The sequence below is a fragment of the Podarcis cretensis genome (genome assembly GCF_951804945.1).
Source record: "Podarcis cretensis genome assembly, chromosome: 15".
NCBI lineage: Eukaryota > Metazoa > Chordata > Lepidosauria > Squamata > Lacertidae > Podarcis > Podarcis cretensis.
This window is the reverse complement of record NC_137185.1, coordinates 13,455,364-13,467,440: the sequence shown is the minus strand read 5'-3', so window position 1 is coordinate 13,467,440 and position 12,077 is coordinate 13,455,364. Positions and strand designations below refer to the sequence as shown.

At 48.2% G+C, this 12,077-nt stretch overlaps 1 protein-coding gene across 2 annotated transcripts in view; it reads left to right on the top strand.

Moving 5' to 3' along the window:
• ZZEF1 (zinc finger ZZ-type and EF-hand domain containing 1) overlaps window positions 1-7,169 on the top strand; it is a 78,247-nt gene extending 71,078 nt beyond the window's left edge. For both annotated transcript variants that reach the window (XM_079955332.1, XM_079955333.1), the window contains exons 53-55: window positions 1,447-1,597; window positions 2,244-2,315; window positions 4,217-7,169. In XM_079955332.1, coding sequence (XP_079811458.1) covers window positions 1,447-1,597; window positions 2,244-2,315; window positions 4,217-4,291 — 298 coding nt within the window. In that variant the 3' untranslated portion in view covers window positions 4,292-7,169. The remainder of the gene's footprint in view (window positions 1-1,446; window positions 1,598-2,243; window positions 2,316-4,216) is intronic.
• The last annotated feature ends 4,908 nt before the right edge of the window (window positions 7,170-12,077 follow it).

The window sequence follows — 12,077 nt, the reverse complement described above, 5'->3', positions numbered from 1 at the left end:
CTGCATTATGTAAGATAAGCTACTCGTTGGAACAACTTCACAAGAAGACGGATGCTTTGACTACTAAAATTGATAACTTGGGACTTGGGACAAAAAGTGAGCACCAATACAGAAATTATTCAGGATTTGATACAGGAATTTACTTTAGCAGTACAAATTGTGGAAAAGGAGAAGGAGAAAGTTGTTGTTGTCGAACCTAAAGTAATACAAGTGGGAGCCTCAGCCTTACAGAGGCAAATTGAGAACTATAAGTTGAGGCCTTTTATGATTGAAACTAGAAAAAGTCAGATTTTGAGGATCGGAGCCTGGCCTGGACTGGAAAAGGAAAGTTGGAAAGATCCCTCCATGCAGGGATTAACTGACTTTTGGGACATGGACTTGGGACAGGAGGAGATTGGAGTTCTGGGGGCCTTTGGATTTGGAGGAATCTTGAAACATGCTCTGAAATACTTTATGGATCTTAGCTTTAACTATGGAAATTTGGCTGACCTGTCGAGAAGGAATAAAAGCATCGTTAGGTCGGAGTTTCCCCGAGATCTGCTCTTTAGCATCAAAGAATATGAAGAAGACCTGCAGAAGGGACGTGGAAAAGAGTTAAGAGCCTCGGACATAAGATCTCCAGGTTGATGGACTGTATGGAGTTGACGGAAGTGACTGGCAGAGTCCGAGACCGGGGAGAGGAGATGGTGGAAGAAGATTGGAAAATTTAAAGTTTATATATAGAAATATTGTAAAATTAATGAGTGATAGAAAAATGTTGGAATGAAATTTTATGGCCTTAGTGGAAATGTTTTAAGGAGTTAAGCTTAAATAAGTATACTAGTTTTAATGGAAAATAAGATTAAAAATATGTTAAGACATTTATATGACAGAAAATAGAGAAAGAGGGAAAGGAATTGCTGAGACAACTAATAGAAGTAGAATACAAAAAGGGAGGTGAGAGGAGGTTGATGAAACAAGGGAATGAAAGATAGAATATGGAAAAGGTATGATGTATGCTTTTAAATTGTTTTTGTATTGTTTTGTTTAGTTTATTGTGTTTAGTTTAATGTGTTAAGGTTGTGTTTTGTATAGTTTATATATTGTATTGTATTTTCTCTTCTTTGTTCTTTTTTTTTTCTTTTGTCTTTTTCTTTTTTGTAAGTTTTAAAAGTAATAAATATTATTTTTTTAAAAATGATGTCTCTGCTCTGCCTCCACAGTTGCAGGCAGCAGTGCTTCTGAATACCAGCTGCCGGAAACCACGGGGCTTCTTGTTTTCGAATCCCACAGGCCACTGTGAGAGCAGGATGCTGGACTAGATGGGCTGCTGGCCTGATCCAGCGGGCACTTAGGTTATGTAGTTAGAAAGTGAAGAGGGCTTTTGCAATCAGACTGGGACTGAGGACAGCTGTTCTTCAGAGTGGCAGCCCTTTTGTGTTAACTCAACCCTCCTCTTTCTTTCAGGGACTGTGACCTCACTCTGCTGAAGCCGCTCTGGCACCTTTTCAGCCGCATGGAGAACAGCATGCGCCATGATGTGACCAAGTCGGGCATCCTCCTCCCGCTGCACCGGGCCCTGACCGAGCTTTTCTTTGTCACCGAGAGCAGAGTTGCCGTAAGCACTTCTGTCTTCTCCCTTGTGCTGGGAACAGCTGCATGCTGTTCTAATCTGATGAGATTAGACCAGTGATGGCCAAACTTGGCCTTCCAGCTGCTTTGGAACTACAATTCCCATCTTCCCTGATCACTGGTCCTGTTAGCTAGGGATGTTGGGAGTTGTAGTCCCAAAACAGCTGGAGGGCCAAGTTTGGCCATCACTGGATTAGACTGTTCTTCCTCTTTCCTCTTCCTCCCTCCCCTTTTGTTTTACTTAAGAAAAACCAGGGCTTTATCGGGTACAGATCGCTATCAGACTGAAATTAGTCATGCTCTTTTCCCACCAGTTGTAATGGAACGATGACTTTGCTTGTAGGGGGCTCCTGTTTTAACGCTGTTCTCAAAGCGTGTTTGAAAAGGGCACTCTGGTCCTGTTGATGCATCTTGCAATTCAGGATCAGTTTGTAGTCCCTCCCTCCCCTCCCTCGCAACCCCCCCCCCCAAGCGTACCTTTGAAATGAAGTTACAAAACTTGTTCTGTATGTTGGGATCCCTGGGTGAGTTAGTTTATTTCCCTCATGCAATGCCGTTAGGAAAAAACACTCGCTGCGAAAGCTTGTTCCTGGATTTTGCTCCTAGCTCTCATTCACACTCTCTGCTTTTAGGAACTTGGATCTCTGCAGGATTACTTGCTTGCCTTAAATACGGAAGACCATCTCCACCGCTGTACAGCGCAGGTAAAACCTCCAGGAGCCCCTGCTGATCTCCCCTCCTGTCCCCAAACTTCTTCTTCAGCAGAGGCTGCTTTTCTGACGGGTTTGCCTTAATTGCTGTGCCTGGAGACTCTTGAGACAAAAGAGCAGAGCTTTGGGTTTGGGCAAAGGAGAGACATTCCACAGGGAGACAGAAAGTATTAGGAATGGAGAGGGGTGAAGCTCTTGGGAGCATTTTTATTGGGCATCGTTCTTATAAGACACAGGAGGCTCTTGTCTCCTCTGAGATAATTCACATTATTTTACCAAAAGAAGACAAATTTAGAAACTCAAAAGTCAGCTGCACCATGAGAATAAACAGTTGGACATGTGACGTGACTTCTAAATCTGAAGCAGATTTAGTTTGAGTCCGACTGGACAGGGGTCGGGGTGGGGCTGTTCTCCCAGTCCCAGATGACATTGGGCTCCCAACTCCCATCAGCCCCAGTTGGCATGGCCACAGTGGGCCCTGGGGGTAACAGAAGTTGTAGGCCAGCAACATTTGTAGGGTCCCCCTGTCCCCCATACAAGTGGGAGCCTGTTGGGATGTGCCCATCTGGTCCAGCATCTGGTTTCCTGTGGTTCCCAGAATCCTCTGGGAGGTTCATAAAAAGGGCACAAGGTCAATCTCCTTTTCTTCTTGTTTGCCCCACTCTCCCACCTGCTATTTTGGGGGTACGCTCCCCAAACCTTCTGCTTCCATTTAGCTTGAGGTGTGCATTACCTCAGTATTTTGTGCCCTGTGCCCAGATGAAACATATGATGGCCCTCTCTAGGCAACACTGCTGCCCCTTCGTCAACAAAGTTATGACTTCCCAGGCAAAAATCCTTTTTTTTTTAGAACAGGTGCCATGAAATTGGAGAGGGGGTGGGGTAGGGAAGTCCTCTCTCTCCCACTGTCCTCGCGAGACTGTTTTGCCTGCTTGGTGATTACCTTGAGCTATGCACCTGCCATTGCCCTTGAGGCCCTGTGATTGGCGGTGGGCACAGGCAGAGCGCCCCTGTGTTGCTCGCAAAGCAGAAAAGTGCTGTTCAAGCAGAATGGCTGTGTTGTGCCTCCATGGCTGGAGGCAGTGACTGCTTCTGAATACCAGTTGCCAGAAGCCACAGGTTGGGAGAGGGCTGCCCTTGTGCTCCGGTCCCGATTGCAAGCTTCCCATTGGGGCATCTGGTTGGCCACTGTGAGAACAGGGTGCTGGACTAGATGGCCCATTGGTCTGAACCAGCAGGGCTTTTCTTATGCTCTTAGCATCATAAAACAGTAGAATTGGATGGGGACTCCAAGGATCCTGCAATGCAGGAATCACAGGTAAAGGAATCCCTGACAGGTGGCCATCCAACCTCTGCATAAAAACCTCCAATGAGGGAGAGTCTACTGTTGTCTGGGGGAGCCCACTCCAATCTCAAATAGCTCATACCATTAGAAAGTTCTTCCTAATGTTTAGTTAGAATCTCCTTTCTTGTACAGTGGTACCTCGGGTTAAGTACTTAATTCGTTCCAGAGGTCCGTTCTTAACCTGAAACTGTTCTTAACCTGAAGCACCACTTTAGCTAATGGGGCCTCCCGCCACCGGAGCACGATTCTGTTCTCATCCTGAAGCAAAGTTCTTAACCTGAAGCACTATTTCTGGGTTAGCGGAGTCTGTAACCTGAAGTGTATGTAAGCTGAGGTACCACTGTATTTGAATCTATTGGTTCAGATCCTGCCTTCCGGAGCAGCAAAAGGGAAGCTGGCTCCATCTTCCATGTAACAGCCCTTCAGGTATCTGAAAACGGCTCTCATATCGTATCCCAGTCTCCTCTTCTCCGGAGAAATCTCCTTGAATGGGAATATGCTGAACCTCAGCAAGCCTTGATGCTCAACTCTCCCTTTCTTTCCCAAACAGGCCCTGAGAAACATTGCTGCTCTTAGCCTTGCCATTAACTACCCCAACAAATCGACGAGCCCCTGGAACGTTTAACCACAAGCTCTTTTCCGGCTCGGAGCGGGGATGGTCCTTGCCTGTAGGAACCGTGGGGGCGAGCGTCCTTCGCCTGGTGCGGGTACCAGAGAAAGGAAAAGGGGGGTCCCTTCTGCTTCCGTTTATGTGCACTCCGCGGGCAGCCAGCCAGTCAGTCAACTTTCCGCCCTGATGTAGATTCTGTAAAAGCAAAAAGCGCACTTCTAAGGAAAAAAGGGGCACTCTCTCTCTCTGGAGCACCTTTGCGCGTCACCTCGAGTTATGTATGCACTTCTATTGTAGCATGTCTGTGGAACAGTATTTACTTTCTCTGAATTTTGGAAGAATGATATGGGGGGAGCAAGAGGGAACGAAGACCTCCCCCAAAGGAAGAGATGCCAGGCCTTCTCTTGGCTACCACCCCACCTTCTTGCCATCTCCCCACCGCCACCACTCGCCCCTCCTTACATAAGCTGAACAAGGAACTGAAATGGACTGGTCGAAGCGTCATTTCAAACTCAAAAGCGGGTCTGGCCCATGATAACAGGATTGGCCAAGGAAGCAATGGAGGAATCTGGAAGTACAGCGAGGCTGAAAGAATCCTCAAGGCTGCTGCTTTGGGGTTTTTTCCCCCTCCTCTCTGAAAAGCTGGCTGCAACCCCAGCCGAGGGAAGAGGAGGAGGAGGAATCTGGAGGAGACCCTTGGTGAGAGACGGTGACACTCCTGCTTTTCCCCTAGATGCTCTCATGCTGCTGGCAGCCACGGCTTCTTGCCTGTGACGTAGAAGTTGTGGCCTGGATGTTGTCCCGGTTGCTCTGCGAGGCGCCACGAGTAAAGGGACAGGCGCTTCTTCCAAGATGGCATCTGGAAGGGGGACGGAGGGGGACGGTGGGGATTCTCTTCCCCTCCACTCTGAATGCTGGCAGTGCAGGATGTGTCCAGCTCTTGAGCGATGAGCGAATTAACCCGTCTGGCTTCACACAGCAATAACCACATAGTTCCTCCTGAATGTGGAATGCGCAGGGAAAACCCCTTGGGTGAAATAAATGGGCTTTAATCTCTTGTCCTGGGAGGGGGAGCCGGGGTGAAGGAGTTGCTTCTCCCCTCCAAGGGCAAACTTGCATGAAAAGCAAGGTGCTTATGTGTGGCAGGAAGAAAAGGGTGTTGCACATTTGCCCCCAAGTCGCTAGCTTTATTTTTTAAATTTCCTTTGCCCTCTGCCATGCTGGCGAGAGACCTCTCTCCTCTGCTTCGATGTCTCTTTCTGGAGTTTCTGAGGAACAGTGCAGCTGGGTGAGCAGGAACAGCAAGGTAGCCGGCCCTGTTTGTCAAGGGGACTCTCTGCCCAAAAAGCATTGCCTCTCCCCAAGGGCAGAAAGCGCACCACGGGGGGGAAACCCGTGCTGTAGTTTTCGTGACAATATTTTAAGGCGGCGGCAGGTTTCTCCTTGACTTTGAGTGAAAGGAAGGTGATTGCAGCAGTGGCTGGAGAGGCGATGAGAAGGAAAGGATTGTTCTGGGAGTAGCCTGTATTGAAAGGCTGGTGGAATGTGGCTTGGAAAAGGGGCAAGAAGAACCTGGCTGGCTTGAGATGCCGCAAAAGATGGTGCTTGTGCAGGACATGCTCCCTGAGAATGGGAAGACACAGCTGCAGGAAGTCTTCCTTCGACAGCGGGAGCTCTGCTTCGGGGTCCTCCAGGTGTTTTCCGACTACAACTCCCATCATCCTGGACCATCCACCTTGCTGGGTTGGGGCCGAGTCCAACAATACGTGTTGGGCCACAGCTTTCTCCCATTCCAGGGTGGATCGTCTTGCTAAGCATATCAGGGGTGCGTCAGGATCAGCAAAATGGCAGGGATCTTGTGGAGCTCACCCTGGCTGCATCCAAAGAGATTCACAGGGATCACTTTTCGTGAAACGATTTTGACCTCTGAGGATGTCAGTTGCAGGAAGAGCAACTTGTTGGAAAGGTACTGGGACTCGTCAGAGACACAACGGCTGGAATCTCCGCTCCTTTTTTCTTTTTAATTCTCTCTCCACCTGCTCCCTTTCAACAACAACAACCCCCCCCCCCCAAAGACCCATTCTGCAGAGTCATGGTATGTGCAAAAGGCTTCTCATTGTCTCTGTCATTGCTGCTGTCCTCACTTCCATTTCTGATTGGCTGATAGGCTTCCATGTGGCCTATAAAAAGCAAATGGATTGGATGGGACTGGCCCATGTGCAGTCCTTGTCCCCTACATCCAATGAGGGGGTTTTGAGCCAGTAAAGAGCACCTTGCATTTCAACCCTGCTTCTTTCTGGAACTTCCTATTCCAGTGATGAAGATGACTTCTGCCATTGCCTTACATTGGCTGCTCTTCACATTTTTCTGCCCCACACCTCAAAGATTAAAAAAAATAAAATTAAAAGATATTTATGAGCTTCCTTTTTTACTAGAACAGCAGTGTGAAGAGGCAGGTTATGAATTGAACTAAAGTATTTTAACATCCCAGTTCCTCAGAAATCCTTAGGAAAATGCAAAATCCCAGATTTGAGTGAGGGAGGGGGAAGAGAATAAATTGTGCCTATAACAATTATTGTGTGTGTCGAATTGCATCTTGTAAAGAAACCACCAACATTCAAACATAGCTCTCTCTTTTTTTTGACATAAACATTTGAAATGGGTGGTTGTTAATTTTCCTTTGTTTTGTTTTATTTTGGCGTCATGAAATCTAATCACTTATGGAGGGGGGCACCTCCGGTTTTGGTTTAACATTATTAAAAGCAACCCCTTAGATTTATTCTTGTTTGGTTTAATGTGTATTTTAAGGAAAAGAAGATATAGATGCAGTGGATATATGCAAATGGAGAGATATATTGTAAAAAAAAATCTATTAAAAATGGAAGTACAAGGATATGCCTGTTTATGTGTGTGGTTATTTTGCTGGGTGGGTGGGGGAGCCATAGTTGACGCTGTTCTGCAAAGTTGGATGGATTTGTAGCAGTTTGGATTTTAGAGCTTTGATTGCAACTCCTGCAGAGACCGGGAAGGGGGGGGGGAGCGCAGAAATCACATAATATTATAGGATGGGAAGGGATACCAAGGGACACATAGCCCAACCCTCCTGCTGCAGTCCAGGAATCACAGCTAAGGAATCCCTGGCAGTTGATCACCCAACCTCTGTTTAAACACCTCCAACGAAGGAGAGCTCACCACCTTCTTAGGTCATCCCTTCCACTGTCAAACAGCTCTTAGCGCCAGAAAGTTATTCCTAACCATATCTATCTATCCCACTAGGAGCTCCCTGGAGATCTTCTTCCTCGGGCTCTCCTAACCCTAGCTTAGAAACCTTTCCAACCTACTAGATCCCTGCCTGGGGCCAACCAATCCTCTGGCCAGGCCAGCACCCCCACTTGGCCCATGACTAATTCTTGATCCAGCGCTGCGGCTGAAAAAGTTTCCCCACCCCAGTCCCTTCTGAGTGGCGAAACATCACCCTCAAGAGGGTGATCTGCATCTCCGACAACCTGATCCTTATTAAGTGGAAATGTCACGTATGGAAAACCTGGTCAGGGGATCTTTGCAGGGGATCATTGATGTTCTTTCATGTGTTTTTAATGTGCACTGCCCCAAGATCTTCCAATAAAGAGTAGTATATAAATTTAATAATGATAAAATTATACACACACACACACACACACATATATGTGCACACATGTGCTTTAGGTTATGGCCTTTCGTGGGCTCCTGTTTGCCAGTGAGCCGCTTCTGCTGATTCAACTCTCCTCTGCTGGGTTTCAAAGCAGTAGACTCCCCTCTCTCAGAAACTGCACCTGTTCTTGCCATCCCTTAAATCCCCTCTCTCTGCCCACAACCCTCACCTTATGCTGCGTTCTATAAAATGACTCCACACTACAGCTCTTTTGAATATAGAACCTGGGGTGGTATTCAACGCTAGTCCTACAGAGAGTGTGGGAGAGTCGATGGATAGACTGTTAGCTACCTTATACTGAGATCATTGAGCTCAGTATTGTGTACACTGGCTGGCAGCAGCTCTGCAGCATTTCAGACCAGGATCTGGCCTCGTCCTGCCTGGAAATGCTGAGAATTGAACCTTGGAAGACCTCCTGCATGCACGGCAGATATTAAGTAGGAATTGGTTGAATGCCACAGCCTGTGCCTGTCCATCAACCCCAAAGCTTGTACTGCGCTTTTCATTCTCTCCATGGAGTCAATGTTGCGCTTGGTTTTCAAATTCAGAGCCACTGAATCATAGAATTGTAGAGTTGGAAGTTTCTACAAGGGACGTCCAGTCCAGCCTCCTGCAATGCAGGGATCTTTTGCCCAGCGTGGGGCTCAAACCCACAACCCTGGGGCTCAGAGTCTCGCACTCTACTGACTTGGTCTCCATCCAGACTGGCTAAGCCTTTCCCTTCTTCTCTGTGGTCTCCCCCCCTCGTAGCTAAGACACCAAGCCTGGTTGCTGAAAGGCTGCTATCGGTGTTAGCATAGCAACCAGCTCTCACGAATCTGGCAGCAGCCCACTGCCGCTGGTACATTTTGGAGCCAGCTTCTCCAAACCACCTGTGGTACTTGACCCTCCACGCTGCCCTGCCATCCAGGTGCGGATCTACCCTTCTCCATCATCTGCATTTGCCCACAAGTGGGGCTGCCCCAGTTCTGGGTGGGGTTTCAAAGGCATGGATGGAACTTCACTTAACTCTCTTGCTGAGCCTGTGTGTGTGTGATGTGAAACTTTAATATTTGTTTGCATTTATACCCCACCTTTTCCTCCAAGGAGCTCAAGGAGGCATGCATGGTTCTCCCCACACCTCTCTTCCCCCAAAACATTGAATCCTCATCTAAGGCTCATGGGGAAGAAAGCTACTGATGGCTACTTGCCGTGATGGCTCTGCTCTGCCTCTACAATTGAAGGGAGGGATGCTTCTGAATTCCAGTTGCTGGAAGCCACAGGAAGCGGTGCCAGTGTAGTGTAGTGGTTAAGAGCGGTAGTCTCGTAATCTGGTGAACCGGGTTTGCTTCCCCGCTCCTCCACATGCAGCTGCTAGGTGACCTTGGGCCAGTCACACTTCTTTGAAGTCTCTCAGCCCCACTCACCTCACAGAGTGTTTGTTGTGGGGGAGGAAGGGAAAGGAGAATGTTAGCTGCTTTGAGACTCCTTAAAGGGAGTGACGCAGGTGGCGCTGTGGGTTAAAGCCTCAGCGCCTAGGACTTGCCGATCAAAAGGTCGGCGGTTCGAATCCCTGCGGCAGGGTGCGCTCCCGCTGCTCGGTCCCAGCGCCTGCCAACCTAGCAGTTCAAAAGCACCTCCGGGTGCAAGTAGATAAATAGGGACCGCTTACCAGCGGGAAGGTAAACGGCGTTTCCGTGTGCGGCTCTGGCTCGCCAGAGCAGCGATGTCACGCTGGCCACGTGACCCAGAAGTGTCTCCGGACAGCGCTGGCCCCTGGCCTCTTAAGTGAGATGGGCGCACAACCCCAGAGTCTGTCAAGACTGGCCCGTACGGGCAGGGGTACCTTTACCTTTACCTTTAAAGGGAGTGAAAGGCGGGATATCAAATCCAAACTCTCCTCCTCCTCCTCCTCCTCCTCCTCCTCCTCCTTCTTCTTCTATATATATATAAATTTTTATTAGTTTTTTAACATACCATTTTCAACAGTGATTAAACATACTTTTACATCTTACTCAATTTTTTTTACTTCCATCAGTCCTGTCTGAAAATTTTCCAATCTAATCTCTTAGTATGCATTTCTTATTTTCCCTATTACATTTCAAACTCATAACCAATATCTCTTACCTTTTTCTATTTTGGAACACTTCGTATATTTCTCCTTACAAAACTTCTTGTAGTCCTACTAGCGTAATTTGTTGATTACAGTTGCTCTTCAAATAATTCATATACTTCTTCCAATCTTCTGTAAATCTCTGGCCCCACAGGTTTCAAATCCTTCCTGTTATTTTGTCCAATTCTGCATAGTCCATTAATTTCATCTGCCATTCTTCTTTTGTCGGAATTCCTGTGCTTGGGTCCTCTTCTGGTGGGTTTGCCATTGGGGCACCTGGTTGGCCACTGTGAGAACAGGATGCTGGCCTAGATGGGGCCATTGGCCTGATCCTCCAGACTCTTCTTAGGTTAACAGCCCTGTGAGGTAGGCCAGTCTGAGAGGCAATTACTGCCCGAAGGTCACCCATTGAGCTCCATGGCCGGGGGGGTGGGTTTGAACCCAGGTCTCTGAGCTCTTTGACAGAAGGAGAGCCTGCGGGATCAGGCCAGTGGCTCATCTAGTCCAGCAGCCTGATCTCCCCAGCCCCCTTTAATGCATCCCTACTCACCAGACTGTTTTTTTGAGGCAGAGAAGGGCGAAGGATACTCCTGCCTGTTCCCTGCTGAACTCCTGCGATCTGAACATGAGGTCTGCTGCAGCCATTCCCCCATCTGAAGGGCTGCTGTCCTGGGTGAAGGTCCCCAGCTGCAGAATACAAGCAGCTGTTCTCTCCTGAGCCCCTTCTGCTTCTGCATTTCCTGGAGCAATAGTGGCTTTTGCGAACGCTGTTTCTTGAAAAGCCATTTTTAGATTAGCCTCCCTCAGCTTGAAGTGCCTGAGCTGAAAATACCTGTGTTTGTAAAACCAGGAGGCAGCGAGTGACCGGTTGCTTTTTTGATCCTGCAGAAAAAGAAACGAGCTCAGGAGCATCCCAGACCCAGAGATTGCAGGGTCCAAACCTGAGACTTGGTGCTTCTTCATCTCTGCTCCCTCCCATCACTGAGCCCTGGAGAACGAGGTTAACTGGAAGAGGAAAGGCAGGAGCAGAGGAGGACCGACCTGGATAGCTCAACTGGTTAGAGTTTGGTGTTGATAATGCCAAGGTTGCAGGTTCGATCCCTGGGTGGGAAAACTGCATATTCCTGGATGACCCCAGGGTCCCTTCCAACTCTACAATTCTATTATTCTACGACAGGCATAGGCAAACTCTGCCCTCCAGATGTTCAGGAACTACAATTCCCATCATCCCTGACCACTGGTCCCGTTAGCTAGGGATCATGGGAGTTGTAGTCCCAAAACATCTGGAGGGCTGAGTTTGCCTATGACCTCCCCAGAGATTCTTTGTAGTTATCTGCAGCTGGCTCCTGCCAGGCAGAAACTTGCAAGTTACAAGTCTCCCCCACTTGGTGATTCAAGCCTCCCTCTGCCACCTGGAGAGGCCAAGTAAACCCGAAGACTTCGGATCAGCCCTGGAGGTCTGGCAACCTTGCACAGGACAGATTTTTCTGATTTCTGTTCTAATCTGATTGACTCCAGCTCCCATAGTCCATTAGCTGCCGAGAGCTGAGAGTCCAACAACATCTGGAGGGCTCCCTGTGTGTGATGCAAATGCAAATAAGGAGAGGCTGTGTGGTGTAGTGGTTAGAGTGTTGGACTAGAACCTGGGAGACCAGGGTTCAAATCTCCACTCAGCCATGAAGCTCACTGGGAGACCTTGGAGTCAGTCACTGCCTCAGCTTAGTCCAGCATGCTGTTCTCACAGGGGCCAACCAGATGAAGTCCTTGGACGTAAAGGAGGGATATGAATGCAAGAAATAATCATTAAAAAGGGACATTCGTGTCCCTGGTGCTTCCCATTCCCCTGCCAAAAATGGAATGAACTCGGTTGACAAAAGCAAAGTCAAGTCCCCTCCAACCTTTGCTGCCAGATGATTCCGATGTCTTGAAATAATTGATTTGACCTCAACGCTCCTTGTTTCGTTTTTTGGGCTAGTTGCCAGGTTCCTAAAGGAAGTACTACTCGGAAAGGGAAGATA